Consider the following 17,974-nt stretch of genomic DNA (forward strand, 5'->3'; position numbering starts at 1 on the left):
CGCGAGGGAGGGAAGGGAATCAAGTGGGGGAGTACACACACGACTGTTGAGTGGGTGCGTGTTTGCCGCAGAATCTCTCGGTCTCCACACGCTCGGGACATGCTGATCTCGCATATGGATGAGGAGGGGAGGTGACTAGGTGAGGCGGGGCTCTGCTCTAGTGTGTGTTAGCTGCAGGCGGCCTAGGCTGGACCACGGGTGGTATAGGAACAGCGATGCGTCCGTCCCTGACCCTGGCCGTACCCCGGAGCCGATGAGCCTGCAAAAAGGCGCCATGGCGTCAGGAAGGATCAAGATTCAAGAACCAAATCGAATGCACACGCAGGGGCGTCCCGTGCGTGATGTCGCCGTGGCAGGACACAGCTGTACAGTGTACCCGTGTTCGTTCTTTGGATTGAAAAATCCTGATGGAAAAGTCACACATCACTTGCGAAGCCTGTTGGGCTCTGAGCCCATATAATGTGGGACAAGGAAGGCCGAAGGCCTCTGCGTGTTTAAACCAGCCCATCCACCAAGTGAACGAAACGAAAGGGAACGTCGTTGCCACCGGGCACCGGCCACTCCTCCTCCCCTCCAATTCAGGGGAAGCAGCGACCGATCCAGCAGCGCCAACGCGACGAACCGGGACGAGAGAAGAGGAGGTTAACGAGATCGATCACCACGCAGGGGGAAGAGGAAGGAAGGAAAGCATCGGATCAATCAAGCAGAGACTAAATGCCTCAGGACGACGACGAGAGCATCGCGTGGGTGGTGGCGGACGGCGCCGGGGACGCGCCGGCGGTGCTGCTCCACGGCAGCCTTGACATCTGGATCCACGACGCGCACAACCTGCCCAACAAGGACATCCTCTCCAAGACCGTGCGCGACCTCATCTGCAAGAAGTCCAAGGCCTCCGAGGCGATGACCAGCGACCCCTACGTGACAGTGCAGGTGGGCTCCGCCGTGGTGGCCCGCACCTTCGTGATCCCCGACAACGAGAACCCCGTCTGGTCGCAGCACTTCGTGGTGAACGTGGCGCACGAGGCCGCCGCCGTCAACTTCGTCGTCAAGGACAGCGACGTCGTCGGCGCGGAGCTCATCGGCGTCGTCTCCATCCGCGCCGACCGCCTCAAGACCGGGGAGAGGGTCGAGGGCACGTACCCGGTCCTGGAGCGCAACGGCAAGGAGTGCGCGCCGGGCGCCGTGCTGCGGCTGTCGGTGCTGTACGTGCCCGTGGCGAGGCTCACCATGTACCACCACGGCGTCACCCCGGGCCCGGACTTCGCCGGCGTGCCCAGGACGTACTTCCCGCTGCGCCGAGGAGGGAGGGTCACGCTGTACCAGGACGCGCACGTGCCCGACGGTACCCTGCCGGAGATCAGGCTCGGGGACGGCGCCTGCTACCGGCACGGCCAGTGCTGGCGCGACGTCTACGACGCCATCTCCCAGGCGAGGAGGCTCATCTACATCACCGGGTGGTCCGTGTTCCACACCATCCACCTGGTGCGCGACGGCACCGGCGGCATGCCGCTGGGCGATCTGCTCAGGAGGAAGTCGCAGGAGGGCGTGCGGGTGCTGCTGCTCGTCTGGGACGATCCCACGTCCCGGAGCGTCCTTGGCATCAAGATGGTGGGTCCCTGGCTTTGAAATCTGATTGTCTCTGACATTTTGATACTGCACTACTTCTGCAAAGGGTTCATGCATTCTCCAGAATCACGGTGCTGCGTTTCTAATCTAAAATTTGATGTCTGTTCCAAATTTCATCGCGGCCGAAATTGGGATCTCAAAAAGGAAAATCTGAACAAAACTTGTTTGCTTATTGGCATTCTTATCTGTAGGAAGGCTACATGGGCACGCGGGATGAAGAGACACGTAGATTTTTCAAGCATTCTTCAGTTAAGATACTGCTTTGCCCACGATCTGCTGGGAAAAGGCACAGCTGGGTGAAGCAACAGGTCTTATCCAGCCTGAATATTCTTACTGATATATAAGACTATGCATGCATACACCTCCATCCTACGTTTACCTGCAGCCATTATAATTTGGGGTGTGAACTGATGGTAACTATTGGTTCCAGGAAACAGGGACTATATTTACTCATCATCAGAAAACAGTGATCGTGGATGCTGATGCCGGGAACCATACAAGGAAGATTGTTGCTTTTGTCGGAGGCCTTGATTTATGCGGAGGCAGATACGATACACCAAGACATACTCTGTTTCATACTCTTCAGACATTTCACAAGGAGGACTATTACAACCCAAACTTTGCGGTGAATATCCTTTCTCACATATATCATCCCTTTGTGTCGACCTTATGCAATTGTCTAAATAGATTTCACCCTTATTGTCATGGAACTGTTCTCCTCTTGGAAGACCTGGGACTTGTTGCAATTCGTTAGGTCCTCATAAACCATTTCTTCGCAGGTTGAAGATGCCCGTGGCCCAAGAGAGCCATGGCATGACTTGCATTCCAAGATCGATGGTCCGGCAGCATATGATGTCCTGAAAAACTTTGAGGAGCGGTGGTTAAAGGCATCAAAGCGCAGTGGGGCTAAGAAATTGTCGAAATCGCGTAATGATACATTGCTCTGGATTGAAAAGATACCTGATATTGCAGCTATTGACGATGAAGTCTATTCAAATGACAATGATCCAGAGAGATGGGATGTTCAGGTAAATTTTGCAAAGTATTCCATTATTAACTGCAAAGCAAAATTTTCAGTCATCTGGTAGAGCCCTGAGCAAATTTAACTCGGAAAGCAGATTTTCCGATCAATTGATTCAAACTCTGTCAAGGGTTTTCCAAAAGACCCGCGAGAAGCCACCAGCAAGGTAACTGAAATGTACTACATCACATCAACATTAATCACATATGTAGTGCTCCATTTATTTTACTAAATACAACTTTTTGTTTTGGCCGACAGAATCTTGTTTGTGGGAAAAATGTATTGATTGATATGAGTGTCCATACAGCTTACGTGAATGCAATCCGAGGTGCTCAACATTTCATCTACATTGAGAACCAGTATTTCCTTGGTTCTTCATTCAATTGGGGTTCGCATAAAGATGTCGGTGAGCATAAAATTACTTTTCCTTTCTGATCTGGAGTCCTGACATGTACTTGGATCCCTCTCACCCCCACGTCACTCCCCCTATTGTGTTCACCAGTCCAAATTCTGTTGATTCCTTCATTTTCCCAAATAATTAAAAGTACTCCAAAATTTGGGAGACTGAGTTACAGTACATTGCAGGTGCTAATAATTTGATACCCATTGAGATAGCACTCAAAATTGCTAACAAGATTTATGCGAATGAGAGATTCTCAGCATACATAATAATCCCAATGTGGCCTGAGGGTAACCCTACTGGTACTCCCACGCAAAGAATTCTTTATTGGCAGGTTAGATTCTACAACCCTTTACCCTTCTGCTGTACTGAATCTGTTTTACTGTACTGCCCTATAAACTCCTTTTTTGAAACAATATAGTAACTTATCTTGTGCAATTCATTTGTCTCTTTCCTTTTGTCATTTATAGAAAAAGACAATGCAAATGATGTATGAGATAATTTATAAGGCGTTGAAGGAAGTAGGATTAGATGGTAAATATGAACCGCAGGATTACCTGAACTTCTTCTGCCTTGGTAATCGTGAAGCTGAGGACACTTCTTGTTCTTCCAATGGACCATTCTCAGCCAGCAACCCACAGGTGAGACCGCAGGTTGTAGTTCGGTTTTCTCCTGCTGATTGCAGCACACTTTCCAAGTGGGCAAAGCTGCACGCTGCATTTTTCTTTGGGGAAAAAAAGAATACAATTATGATGAACTCATGCTTCTCTCTCTCAACTTGGACATTCAATCAGGACCAAGCTCGGAAGAACAGGAGATTTATGATTTATGTGCACTCCAAAGGAATGATTGTGGATGATGAGTATGTGATCATTGGGTCGGCTAACATCAACCAGAGGTCCATGGAAGGAACTAGAGATACAGAGATTGCAATGGGTGCATACCAACCACAACACACATGGGCAAATACACTTTCTGCCCCTCGTGGACAGGTACTGTGCTTCAGTTCTGATAAGTAGGTAACTTTGTACTGCCGTTGGTGTCATCTAGTGTATCATATTTCCTGTGGCAAAGTGAGAAAAAGAAGTACATATTACATTTTGGATGTTATTATCTTTTCAAGAATACGCAGGAATATGTATTTTCATATAGAGAGGAATGAACTGTGCTAATCAGTGTGCTTTGACCTGCAGATTTTCGGGTACAGGATGTCTTTGTGGGCGGAGCATATCGGAGCCATCGAGGAGAGCTTCACCAGGCCAGAGAGCCTGGAGTGCATGAGGCAGGTGCGGCACATTGGGCAGCAGAACTGGGAGCAATTCGTCTCCAGCCATGTGACTAAGATGAGGGGCCATCTGCTCAAGTACCCCGTTAGTGTCGACCCCAAGGGTAAGGTGAAGCCTCTGCCCGGGTGTGCCACGTTCCCAGACCTCGGTGGGAACATCTGCGGTTCGTTCCTGAACATCCAAGAAAACCTCACGATATGAGCATAAGCTTGTAGGTTGGGAAAGTCACTAGAGGTGCCGTTGATGTGATTCCTTGTCAGGACAAAAGAAAATTCCATGTTTCTTTTTGGATTGATCGAAGAGATCACCTAGCTTTCTGTACAAAGGTCATTAACAGAGATTAATACTTTAATACTTCGTAACCAACAGCAATCCAAATGGTTCGTCAGTTCAGTTCCATAAACTGTAACATTAACAGATAAGTGAATTTGGCTCTGTACTTTTCTCTGAAACTTAGCTTTATGACTCAAAACTTAGTTCCTGACAGAGGAATTGTAGCTAACCATTGGAGTGCGCTACTACTTACAATTGTCTGAGATATAGATAATAGAGCATTTCAGAATTACCTAAGTGCATTTCGATGTTATTAGTAAGTAGCATGAAAATTTGGCACTTCCTATAAAATTCAAACATCACCAAGCCTAGCATACCAAAAAGAGAAAACTAAACAAACGGATTGGCAATAGTTTGCAGTCCAAATTCTACTACTGCGATGCACCGAAGTCATGCACAACAGAGGCCCAGAATGAAGACTGCAATGCTATTGGCATTTTTTTTTTGAAAAAAACTTCAGTTGGATAGCGAGATGCTAACCTCCGTTGTTGGTTCTCACCAAAGCAGTCGAGCACTCATCGTCATCCTCAAGCTCCCCGCATCACCCACGGCCGCATCGTAACGCCATTGCGGCCCCCGGGGTCGAGTCTCTCTTGTCTCCGGTAGCCCGCAATTGGCCACCTCCGCCCGCGCTCACTGGGTGTAGCGCCGATTTCGCTACTACGGGGAAGAACCGCCGGTCTCCCTCTGCTTCAGTCATCCGCCTCGGGGAAACGCCGCGCAAACAACACTGACCACCGCTTCTAACCAGGGGGTATGCACTAGTAAACTTGAGATTGGAGAACAAAGCCGCCGCGTCGGCGCAGAGAGTGAGGACCGGGGAAGGATCGGGAGCTCATCGGCAATGACGTGGCGGCAGTCGCCGTCGCCGGGGGAAAGCGCCGTGAGATCGGGAGGGCGAGAGCGAGGCGAACAGCAAACGAGGGATTAATCTGAAAATATACAGGGTGTTTTATGTAAAATATTGGATCGCGATTATTAATCGCGATCCAATTTAGGGGTTCTTTTGCATATTATTGGATCGCGATTATTAACAGCGATCCAAATTAGGGGGTCTTTTGCATATTCGCGATCGATCCATTTGAAGGGCTATTTGCAAAACGGGTCTCCATCTCCCCAGATGCCACCGAACCGCAAGAGGCGAGCACCAGCCATGGAACCCGCGGCAGGAGGCGCCGGTCAGCAGCGCCAGAGCAAAGCTTCGGCGAGCAAGAAGGCAAAAAAGGGCGGCGGCAGCGGTGGGAGATGGCCAGCGGTCAAGCCTAAGAAGGATCTCCAGATCAATCGCCTCAAGGGCACCCAACTCCTCACCGTAAGCGCACCCAACCCCTGGCTCCGGAGTCCGTATTTACCCATGCTTGCATCAAACATCCTTTAGCTCGAACTACATGTGAAGAGGGTAATGAGCAACTACTGCTGTATGATTGATGCCGCGAAGCAGCAGCCATGATTGGACTGGCCAACCTAGATTTCGGCTTCGCCTTTTTGGGGAAAAGAAAACCTTGATTTGAGCGTTAGATAGACACAAACAAGCAGGTTATTTGCCAAGCTGTGCTCTGTAAGGAAACACAAATCTTGTTATACCACGATTAGACTCCTGATAAGAATGCCTTTCAAAGTAGAAGCCTAGAAGGCGTCTCTGTGTCATGCTGTTCGATTGATAAGGAACCCGATTATGTCTAAGTTACTAATTAGGTCTAAGTTAACCCTATTATGTCTCTTCTGAGCAATTGCCACACTTTGTATAGATTCCAGACTTCTTCACTTCCACTGAGGCGAAGGCGTTCATTGATATCACTGAGTCTATGGGCTTCACGCACCAGGGCAGTTTGGGGCCACTAAAGGGAGAGGCTTACAGAGACAATGATCGGATATCTGTAACGGATCCATTGCTTGCTCAAGCCATTTGGGAATCAGGGATAAACAGAATATTTACAGACATCAACATCTCTGGCAAAGTAGCTACAGGATTGAATTCAAATATCAGGTTCTACAGGTATGTCCTGCTAGGAGTTGAGAACCGATCCGCTGCTGGGCTAAAGTCACGCTGTTAGAAAGCTTGAGTCACTAATGGTATGAAAATGCTGATTTTTGTTGGTACAGGTACACTGAAGGTCAGCGTTTTGGTAGGCATATTGATGAGAGTGTTGACCTTGGGGATGGTTCTAAAACATATTATACGCTGTTAGTATACCTTTCTGGCAAAGGAAGTGCAAAGGATTCATCAGGACAAGGTCTTGTTGGAGGGGAGACTGTCTTTTATGATCAAAGAGGTGGAGTTGTTGCTGAGGTATACTTTCTAGCTACAGAACCCTCATCTCTTTGATAAAATCACATCAAGTTTGTTTCATTCAAAGAAATTCTTTCATGGAGAACTTGTGCTGCTGTTAGGGAAATGAATTTTTATCTTGTGTCTGGTTTGTCGCACGCGCGTATAAATATGCACTTGCTGCCATCTAGAGTTGTGGTCTAGATTGGGAGAATTATGCCCAAGATAGTAACAACTAAGGAGTATGTCACGCAAAAGACAGTTGTGCAATTCTTTCTTGCAGTTCAGAACTTTGTATAATCCATAGAGAAATAGTTCCACTGTCAGAATAATCCTAATCTTAGGCTGCTGCGTGATAGGTTGCTCCAGTGCAAGGAATGGCTCTCCTCCACCTGCATGGCGCCAAATGTATGTTGCATGAAGCCCGGGTTGTGAAAAAGAATGCCAAGTATGTACTCCGTTCAGATGTTGTATTCTCTTAGCTGGAGAAGTGCCTCAAGCTTGTTTCAGATCAATCAGTCGTCTGTGGGCTGTGGCACAATGAATCTGGGAAATACTTCTAGTTAGTTCCCCATTTGAAAAAGTTGACATACAGTGATACAAGAGGCTTGTAACCTTTGCAATGTTGGAATTGATCATTTGACATCAGAATCACGTTTTCTTCTGTTGCTGCATTTGCTGTTGCTTGAGAGTGCAAAAGAAACGATAGCTGTGGACGTTGGCTATACCTGGCAGCAGCAGTTTTAGTCCCTCGTCGTGCTAGCTGTGACGGCCTGAAGCCAAACCGATGGCTTCTAGTTTTGGTAGCTCGCGCAATCCGAACAAAATATGTACAGAACTTCAGGAGATCGCTACTTATGTAGTAAGTAGAGTATATAATCCAATGAACCATACAGGACAAGAAGAACTCTAGGTTCTGATACCGAACCAAATAAGGATTTCAGAAACGCAGCCTAGCTACTCACTACTGAGTATCAAAGACAACTTGTTCGCCCAGATTAACTGATGGGCACGGGGACCCAAGGACGACCTGCTGAGTTTCAGAAACACTGCGCAGTGACCAACTTACTAGCAACAACACCATGTCTGCCCAGATTAATTGATACACACAGAAAGGAAATTTTGGAAACTGTAATTATCGATAGCATAAACCTAAGTTTTCCACACAGAAAGGAACAGATGTTTAGAACATAGCAGCGTTTGCCGTGCACGGATTTTAGTAAATGAAACCGCAAACCACATACTTTTACGGCACTGCTTTGCTTACAACGAATCACTTTTCTCGAAATCCACATCAATCTTGTAGCAAAATTCTGTTTTCTCAACCATGAGCACCATGGAAAGACAGTAGCATCTATACAAGATATTGGTATATGCTAGACCTCTTCATCATCGGAGTACATTGCAGACCTTTCAACTAAAAGGTAGCGCTGGTATTCCTAGCCACAGCATCGACATAACTGTACTCCTGGCAACATGACCTGAGAATTTAAGCCTGCAAAACGAAGTATGCTGTCAGCTAACACTGCTGCTGACGCATTGCAATGCAACAGTATATCCAGTTTAATGACAAATTGCCGGCAGCCTATAATCCCATATTCAAAATTGCAAACACTTGAGATTCGTTAACACAGTTTTATGCAACCACAGCCCACAAGCATCGGTATGTATTTTGGTCAAATTGTCAATTTATATGAATGATGATAGGGAATGCAGAAAGACAACAACTACAGCTCATATTCATGTAAAAACTAAAAAGTAGAGCCTACATCTAGATAGTAAATCAAGAATTGCCAAATAAGAAAGTACTCATATATAAGATAAACACAATACAACATGGCTGCAGTGTAACCCAGATTTCAAATATAATATAATGTTCTTGATAAGCAATTAAGCAAACTGATGAACAAATTATTTAGTTTAACAAGTATTTAGGAGAATAGGATGTGGATATTGGCAGATGCGTTTATACATAAATACCCAATACAGGCTTTAGATCAGATATACTTACATCAGAAGTATTGACCAGTTTTGGACGCCCCGTTTCCTTGTCTATCTCCACCTTGAGACCTATGTTAGCAATCTCTGGAGTTATAACAGGTTCTTGCATCTCAAGTTCAGAAATCTCCTTCTGATTTTCTTCATTTTCTTCAAGCAAGTTCTTAACAGCTAGCAGACCCCACTCCCTCAAGTATGGATTATCTTCATCGATGACACACTGCTGCAGTAGTAACAAAATCCCACCTAGCTTCCTAATCTCATCCTGCACCTTCTTCCTTCCGTGTAAGCAATTAGCAATGACCGCAACTAAATCTGTCCTGTAACCAATGTAAGGGCAGACATTCCCATTCTCAAGAGCTGGATGGTTATCTCCCTGTCCTCTTGCCATTGATTTTCTGATTGTGCTTGGTGGCTCGAGCTCACCTAGGTATTTCAGAAGGCGTTTTACAAGGCCAGTCTGCAATAGTGAGCCAACAGGACCTTGAGTCTCTGATGAGGGGGATTCCCAAGCACATATGTCCCTCAGGAGCTGCAGCGTGTATCCAAGGACATCAATTGCAGGGCGCCCAGTTGGGAGCCGAGATGTACCACGGTGAGTAAAATCCACAGTTTCAGCTGCATGCTTGTGTACATTGAAAACATGATGCGCAAAACTGTCAGATACAGTAACTTCTTTGGGATGATTGTTCAGGCACCTTGATAGCGTGCCCAAAAGAAAAGCATGCTTAGCATTATATTCGCCACTGTCTGTGCACTCAACATCATTACTTGAGCATAAGGCATTGAACAAAATCTCAAACTTCTGCTCCTCGACGCAAACTTTGAACAGAAGCCACTCCAACCACTCTTCCTTGTGCTCCACTGCATTACATAATGCAGGTTAGGGTCATATACAACTCTGAACTTCTACAAACAAAACAACACAAACTTCTGCAAGACGGCAACAACCTAATAAATCCTAGCGTTGAAGGCTACTCTGCATTGCATCTACACTTGTCGAATAGACCAAACAAAATAACCATTGCATTTTCTACATCAGATATGAGCAAGACTATGCATTCCAAATATGATAGCAAGCTCAGACATCTTGTCATGCAACAATCTGATAAAAGGCACCGTAATTTCAATTGACAAATTACTGACATACCTAATAATTTAGAATCTGAATAAACTATACAAGTTCATAGCACTAATTTTGTTGACCCTAAAAAGGCTGTGAACAACAATGCGGCGACCTCAACTCACCTTGCGAGGCCGTATTGACAACTTGGACGAGGATTGGCAGCCCCAAGTCCTCGTGGCACAGGTCGTTGAGTCTCCAGCGACCACCTTCCTCGCCGCAGCACGTGTCGAGCACCATGCACAGGGGGTCCAGGACTCCCGCGTCCCTGACCCCGGCGAACTTCCGCAGCGCCTCGGGGAAGATCGCCTCCCAGACGGCGTCGCGGTGGAACTCCCCGGCGAGCGCGGCGTTGCCCAGCGCTTGGAGCGCGGCGCGCGCCACGTCGGGGGCGGGGGAGGGAAAGGAGAGCACGGCGGCGGCTACGACGGCGGGGCCGGAGTGCTCGATGAAGGCGTACTGGTTGAGCTCGTCGCCGGCGAGGAGGTTGCGGAGGAGGCGGAGGCGGAGGAGCAGGGGGCGGGACGGGGAGGCGGGCAGGAGGAAGAGGGTGTCGGCGAGCACGTCGGAGAGACCCCGCCGACCCTCCGGGGTTTTAGAAACTTCTATGAGCGCGGCGAGGATCTCCTCGTCGGCACCGATCTCGCCGGAACGGGACATGGTGGCGGCGGGGTGGGGGTTTTAGGTGTCCCGATTGTTCTTCCTTCTGAAGAAGCTGCTGCTTTTTCCCTGCGCTTTGTCGTTTTATTATTCATTCACGGACGGGACAAGGCGCGCCGCGGCATCTTCTGGCCGTTTGATGAAGCATTGACCGACCGACCGACGGTTGTGATCAAGTGTAGTTGGTTTTGGGGACAGAATAGATTTGGTCAAAATTGGTTGCTACTCTAAGATGAGAACATATCCTGGTACTCCCACAACGAAGTTGTACTTACTCCCTTAATCCCGCGTACAAAAATCCAATCAGAACGTGTATGTAAAATTCAACAAAAATATGGATGGATAGATGATGCAAAAGTCTAAGTTTATGCAAAATTTGATATGCAACAAAAATCTGTGCAAGAATATATAAAAAAAGTGAAATCAACGCTTGAATAGTGCAGGTTGCACCTGTTCATCATTGGACCCACACCGTTAGTTCAATCGCTGATTTGTCTTTTTCATTTCTTGATGCACAGATTTTTGTTGATGCTTAATTTTTGCATGATGTTAGAAGCAAGATACATCCATTTATAATTTTTGATAGACTTTTGATGCACGTTTAGGGGTGCATTTGCGTGTTGGAAGTACGGGAGTACTCCAACCAACCCGCAGGAGCACCAGATACGTTCTTAGGATGTTTGATCTGAGAAATGTGCTGATCCACTCTTCTTACTTGTAGTTTGGTTTTGGTTTCAGAAAATGGATGTGTTGATAAATAGTTACCTTATCCCTCGCAAGCATATAATCTTTAGTAAAGCAATGAGGAATAGAGTTATTTCACAAGAATTTATAGGCTAATTAATAACCTATATAAATTGATCATCTCGATTAGGAACTCGTCATAAATTATCCAGCAATGCAAGAATCTAATTGTGCCAAAGCTTCTATGGTAAATTATCCAGATTGTTAAAAAAATACGTGTTGCAGTACATCAATGTTTCAAGTACGATGATTGCGAGGATTGGTAATTTACATGATATAGAAGGAAACCACAAGTCGACCGTTTGCGTGCAAATTCTTTACGTATCAAAGTACGGCATATTATTTAATTGAATTTGAATACAGGTTTGCTCGAACACAAAATTTAAATGATATAATGAGATTGAACTCCAATTAAGTTCAAAAAGTTTTATAACTGGCCAGTGGCCACACAAAGTGCAGCTGTGCAAGACATATAGTTTTCCAAATTCAAATATGGATAGAGATGATTCAGATGCCAGAATTCTATACATATTCATACATCCATATTTTCTGTGAAAGGAAATTCGAATAGAAATACTAGAGAAGTTGTTATTTTACTACTAGCAAACTTCGTGCGTATCCTTTAGACCTACTCATAGGCGTTTTTTTTACTAGTAGTATTCTATAGCAGGAAAAAAAAACGCCCATGCCATTCAGCCCCCTTCAGTCTGCTCAGCTCATCCAGACACTGGAATAAGAAACTTTAAGGGAAAAAAACACGATGCCAAATGCTCCAAGAATACACCTGATCCTATAATCGGAGTATTAACTGTATTAGAACAAGCAATCATTCTTTTTCACCAGCATAACTTAAATCTAACCAGTACCTTGGCAGATTATTCAGAATTCTTGCAACCCAGCAGTGTGCTTGATTTGAATTTCGGAAGCACTGCGATTCCTGCTAGTGCTAAGCAAGCATTACAACAATCACGTAGCTCTAACTAACTTTACAACCTTAGAACTGGGTAGAGATTGATCTATGCCCCAGCTTCCCCTCCTAACAGATAATCTAAGAACACTCGCATGCTTAATACACTGCCTCTGTTATTGATTTGTTGCAGCTTCAAGCTGAAGACAAATCAGTGGCCATTGGACACTGCAGTGGTGACACCGTCATCTTTCGCAGCGTAGAACCTTCGGTACATGGAGTCGACGTGTGTGAGATAATAAGTGCCTGCAGGTAACAAGCTTGTGTCCTGACTGGTCACAAAATCCTTTGCCCCATAGCGGTGCTCCATCAGTTTCAGTGCCTCGACAAATTTCTTCGGGGGGACCTGCATGGAAGATACCGGTGAATTAATATCAATCTTGAGGTTCACGGACATAAGACCAATGCAGCAATAGAACTATTACAAAGAATTATTATAGCAACCCAAGCAATTCACTTTATATTAAAACACAATGGATCTCGGTGACAAATGGAGGAATTTCTGAAAAATATCACTAATATTTACCACATGTCTTGCCTCCAGTTTCTTGGAAACATCCAGTACGTTTGCAATGTTTAGCAGGCTGAATGGATGCTCGCCTTCATTAATTTTGAAAGAGAACATTGTTGATGTCAAGCCACTTCCATATGAAAACATAACAATCCTCTGGCCTGCCTGGACATGTCAAAAGGACAGGGAAAAAAGAACAACTTACTTCAACATCAATTGCACGATCTTGTAAAAAGCGGAAGAAACACTGTAAATAGTATTATACCAGAGTTTCATGTCTATTATAGATAACTGAAGCAAAAGCCGCATAGAGTGATGCTGTATACATATTCCCAACTTGTTTTGGGATCAATGTTGTTGGTTGAACCTTGGACTCGTACAGGTTCTTCGCAACTTGCTGAGATGCCTGTGTACACAGCTTAATTGATTAGCGCCAGATGACTTGACCATGTGGAGATATTTCTAGTTCTAGGAATCTATCCGTTTTATACCTTTTCAAGGTCTCGACTCTGGTAGCTTTCTTCAGATGACAAACCAGCATAGGGTGCCAATTTTTCCCTAGACTCTTCATCGACCGTGCTGATTGACATGAGTGGGAAATCTTTTAGTTGACCCAGTTCAGTTTTTGACACATGAATAAATTAAGTACTTTTTTGTTTGATGCATGAAAGGATAATATAGTAAATGAGGAACCTGCAATTTCTCAAGAAATCGTTGTAGCACAAACGAGCAAAGCTTTTCTGTACAAGCTGCACCAAGCAAAAACTTGTAGTAAGGAAAGCAGATAACACAAAAAAAAGAATTACTTTGCAGAGAGAAGAAAATGTTAAACTGCCTTTGTAAGACCATTGCTGTAAAGCCACTTGTCATGTGCACTTTGCTACAGAGATGTTAAAAGCATGTATATGGGTTTTCTGATACCTTGTTGTATGGAGAATGGAATACAACATAATCTGCATCAAAAATTGAAAATTGCTTTCCCTCATGTTTTTCATACCTGAAATGTGGGAATAGTGGATACAGATTCGATCACCTTAATCAACTTGGTTAATGTGCTAAAATAGAGGGGTATAACTTACTTTTTACAAAATACATTATAACAGGAATCCAATGCCATGAGATAGCATGTCTGTGATAGCTTTCCATCAACCACCTACACACATTGCATATGACATGAATTTCTTTCCATCGAATTTCAAGTTTATTGCATCCGTTTTGGTGTGCAAGACGTATTAGACTAGGGACAGACCGGATATTCACTCGCAAGATCAGGCTTGTAGAAGTCGTATGCATGGGCCATATGAGATCCCCTATATTTGCTTTCAAAAGAAATAGGAGCATTAGGTCCAATCAACATTGCAATAGCAGCTGCACCACCAGTAGGACGAGCCGGACCTTCAGCATAAACCTGTAAAAGGAGTCAAAGGGGATAAAAAAAATGTCAGCACAAGAAATAGCAAGCACTTCAAAAGCTCATGTTACAATAATGTTGTTAGCCAAAATCTGAGTTATTCAATTAGAAATGGAAGACTAATAATATGTTGCTTACCGCACTGTCTGTGCAAACAACAAGTCCATAACGCCCGTCCCATGAGTTGCTTTCAACCCAGTTAACACAATTAAACAACGCAGCTGTTCCACCATAGCATGCATTTGAGGAGTCAACTCCTTCAATATCAGTGTTGCCATATTCCTGGATTCAAATAAGGCAGTTAGAAACTGTAATTAAATCAAGCTCAATTCAAATTTTCAAGATGATATTTTCAAAAATATAAGGAATTTATTTCACTTTTTAGTTTTATCAACAAGGGCCACTGGATCATGCCTGAAAGTTTCGACTATCAAAGATTAAAAAAATGAAAATCCTACTTGTACTGATAGGAACAGACCTCAAATATTTGCATCAGCCATGTCTTTATAGACTTGCTCTTGTCTATAACTGTTTCACTGCCAACTTCCAAACGTCCAATGCACTTCGGGTCGATGTTATAATTTTTCAGGAGGGACTTCACAACTGTCAAGCTGACCCAACATCTTAACAAGTTACATTTTATATAAAAATGAGGATTAAATGAGAAGCAAAATATGGTATGTGAATAGAAAACGAAATATTAGGTTTCCGATTGCATTATCTAAACAGGCCATAGCCATTTGGAATTTGGATTTCACAGTTGTCTGGATAAAGTTTGAACGTTGAGGGCAGAATCAAATAGCTTGAAACCAAGCATGGAAAAGTGTTGTAATTTTGCAATAGGCCATTGCTTAAGTTTGCACGTGATAACTGAGCATATAACTCGCAAATCGAAGAAAGATCAAGATAATAGAAAAAATCATGAGCAAATCTATACAAGAAAGATATAAAGAAAATAAAAAACAACGATAACAGGAGCATTAAGTACTAAGAAAAGTAGTAATACCTCATAGAAATAACATCCTCAACGTCAGTGCAGAATGCCATGCTATCCTGCCCAAGCCCAATGGTGTATTTCCCTTTGCTCACGCCATCATGAGTTTCCAACTCTTCCTGTAGCAAATAGCATGTAAATTAGCAATACACTATGTCAACTAGAACCAAACATATAGATAGCATGCCAATAAGCTGAAGAAAGACCCAGACATTATCAGTGATTACAAAATATTACTGAGTGTATTCTAAAAGCACCAGTTATTTTGAACGGGATGGTGATCATAAATGTCTGAAGCCCTCATTCGATTTACAGTCTCTTTTTTTCTCCACCTGTTCGAGTATTTTTTTTCTTCTTCTCCTACTCAAGCATATAGACATCTTGAGGCTTGAGATGTTGAATTATTATTCCAATCTAACAAAATATATAGTAGAAATATAGGCATACGCTTGACAACTGAAACTACAAGACACGAGTGAAGTGAAGCTTATAGGTTTCTGTAGAATGGTAAAATTACACAGCAATACGTGATGGATTCTCCATGGCCGTATGGCTGTGCACAGCTAAAAACAGGTTTCGACAGCTGTTGATCAGCATCCGGTGCTTAAATGCCACCATCAGTAACTTGAACAGGCCACAAGGGTCCTCCTGCTACTAGCTTAGCAAGCTCCTTTCAGTCGGCATCGCCTTTTTCCTCCCAGACACAGCATATTCTTTTTTTTCCCCAACTAGTGCCAACAATTCCCACGTCAGCAGTTGCGTCTAGTCCCTTTTGAGATATCTGGCTTCTTGAATAAAACCGTACAACTAGTAGCAAGATTGCTACTTGTACAGTTCAGCTACAGTTTTCCTTGGGCTCAATCCATCATGCATGGTTATCTAAGTACAGCTAGAAGCACTAATCAGGTATTAATAAGAGTAATTGGTGCATTTAGTGGGATGCAGTGAGCACGGGACACGACAGACATTCACAAACAGGTACATGAAAACAACTGTGACCGCTGCTCTGCTCCGTGGGAAGAAGAAGGGCGCCTCTACCTGAAAACTCTCACCGCAACCAACAAACAGCCTCAGTCTAAAACCCCGCCGCACCGCAACCGTAGAACCCACAGGTCCCGCGCAGGCGCAGAGGAAGCACGCAAAGCGCGTGGTGGCGTTTACGCCGTTCGCCCAAAGACGAACCCAAGGGCGCCTACGCCGTTGGGCCTCTACTCTTGGCCAAGTGAGAACACAATTGCAGGTGGGAAGTGGCGGAGGAGAATGCGAATCCGGCGCGCATGCAATAACCAAGTGTGGCGTTCGTACCTGGAGCACGCAGGTGGGCGGGAAGTAGATGTCCATGGCGAGGATGCCCACGTCCTTGGCCTCCGACGCCATCTCTCCCTCCGCCGCCGCCGCTACAGCCGAAGAAGCTGCAACCGTGCAAGAGAAGACAGCAAGTGGTTAACCCAAAACGCGCCAGGAGAGTAGGGCGAACGAGGCCTTGCAGTCTGGGAATCGGCAATATCTCCGGCCATGGATTGGGAGAGAGGGAGGGAACAACATGTGGTACCAGTAGGATGGGGGAAGCCTACAAGAGCGGATCGCAGTCGCGGGCAAGCAGAGATGCGGGATGCGCGAAAACTCTCCTCGGCGCCGTATATATACTCCGCTCTCTCGGCAACGCCGCTTTTTCTTTTGTTGAAATTCTTTTCGCGATTCGTTTCACTCCTCGTCTCCTCCCGTCCGTCAGGACTCGGGACTTCGGGGGTAGGAGGGGGTTGGCCTCGCTCGATGGCTGCTGGAGCAGTGCCGGGGGTTGGTGGTGCAATTGTTGTTGCGGCCGCGGACGCTGGAGGCTCGCTGGACTGGACGCGATCGCGATGCCCCTCGGTAGTATCGCCTCTCTTGCCGGGGCCCCCCGGGGCGGAGAAAAACTGGGAGTCCGTCGGCGCTATCTTCTTGTGGTGCCACGCCACCACGCCCACGCGAACAGGATTCCCCACGGGCGGCGAGGGCGCGTGGCGGGCCTGGCCTGCTCGCTCCTGTGCTTTTTCCAGATCGGATCCGGCTTTTAGCTTTGCATCACCCATCACGTGTTCCTATAATACTACCACACGGCACGATGTTTGGCAACTGCTAATTTTGGAACTTCCCAGTGCTAGTGCTGGAGGATGGAGCCCATGTCTGATGTTAATTTTAGGCCGGCGGAAAACTTATCAAACTGGTCTGGTTGGGTTACTCAACAAGATCAAAAAGCTAACTTAGCGCTCGGTCAGTATTCCTAGCACTGGTACGTGTTTTTGTTTCAAAAAAAACTCTCCGTGCACCACGAAAAAGGCATCATTGGTGGAGTGCTAGAATGGACTATGGAGGGTGCAGTACTTGTTTAGACTGTCATCAAGTCTAATAGCTATCTATTATTCTTTCGTAGGAAAAAAGGAGGCATGGCCGCATGGTGCGAGGGAATGCCATGCCCGCATGGATGGGGATGAACGGGCGGCCGGATGGGAACAGCGAGTACGAGAATTAGTTGGCCGTTGGGGCTGCAGGTTCAATGGGGATTTTAATTTGGGTCGCGCGGTGTTGGTGGGGGGAGAGGCACGCAGGTATAGTAGACAAGAGACAGGGTCCAAGTTCGCATCCCATGGA

General features: G+C 45.6%; 3 protein-coding genes and 1 long non-coding RNA gene across 5 annotated transcripts; 2 read left to right on the forward strand and 2 right to left on the reverse strand.

Annotated features, from left to right (window-relative positions):
* Positions 1–578: 578 nt before the first annotated feature.
* On the forward strand, positions 579–4,699 carry LOC101772711 (phospholipase D beta 1). Of its 2 annotated transcripts, XM_012849181.2 has the most exons (10): positions 579–1,608; positions 1,818–1,934; positions 2,057–2,251; positions 2,406–2,654; positions 2,745–2,813; positions 2,906–3,053; positions 3,233–3,381; positions 3,518–3,688; positions 3,842–4,039; positions 4,241–4,699. In XM_012849181.2, exons 1-10 carry the CDS (start codon positions 715–717, stop codon positions 4,532–4,534), a joined length of 2,484 nt encoding a protein of 827 aa, XP_012704635.1. In that variant the 5' UTR covers positions 579–714; the 3' UTR covers positions 4,535–4,699. The 2 variants fall into 2 exon arrangements, with proteins under 2 accessions (XP_012704635.1, XP_022685448.1); XM_022829713.1 differs by having other exon boundaries at positions 3,518–4,039.
* Positions 2,356–3,732, reverse strand: LOC111258449. The gene is made up of 3 exons (XR_002678999.1): positions 3,605–3,732; positions 2,587–2,683; positions 2,356–2,491 (listed from the first exon to the last, which is right to left on the reverse strand). It is a non-coding gene; the product is annotated as an uncharacterized LOC111258449 (long non-coding RNA).
* Positions 4,700–5,759: 1,060 nt separating the features above from the next.
* On the forward strand, positions 5,760–7,609 carry LOC101756232. The gene is made up of 4 exons (XM_004985896.3): positions 5,760–5,978; positions 6,415–6,662; positions 6,770–6,956; positions 7,295–7,609. The coding sequence occupies exons 1-4, from the start codon at positions 5,787–5,789 to the stop codon at positions 7,415–7,417; spliced, it is 750 nt and encodes a 249-aa protein (XP_004985953.1). The 5' UTR covers positions 5,760–5,786; the 3' UTR covers positions 7,418–7,609.
* Positions 7,610–8,055: 446 nt separating this feature from the next.
* LOC101757046 (hydroxymethylglutaryl-CoA synthase) lies at positions 8,056–17,200 on the reverse strand. Its single transcript, XM_004985899.4, has 16 exons — positions 16,896–17,200; positions 16,649–16,755; positions 15,356–15,462; positions 14,828–14,960; positions 14,488–14,631; positions 14,188–14,346; positions 14,018–14,091; positions 13,860–13,935; positions 13,632–13,687; positions 13,430–13,517; positions 13,204–13,344; positions 12,954–13,103; positions 12,587–12,773; positions 10,182–10,418; positions 8,947–9,797; positions 8,056–8,430 (listed from the first exon to the last, which is right to left on the reverse strand). Exons 2-16 carry the CDS (start codon positions 16,718–16,720, stop codon positions 8,425–8,427), a joined length of 2,481 nt encoding a protein of 826 aa, XP_004985956.2. The 5' UTR covers positions 16,721–16,755; positions 16,896–17,200; the 3' UTR covers positions 8,056–8,424.
* Between the last annotated feature and the right edge of the window lie 774 nt (positions 17,201–17,974).

This window comes from Setaria italica, chromosome IX (assembly GCF_000263155.2).
Source record: "Setaria italica strain Yugu1 chromosome IX, Setaria_italica_v2.0, whole genome shotgun sequence".
Classification (NCBI taxonomy): domain Eukaryota; kingdom Viridiplantae; phylum Streptophyta; class Magnoliopsida; order Poales; family Poaceae; genus Setaria; species Setaria italica.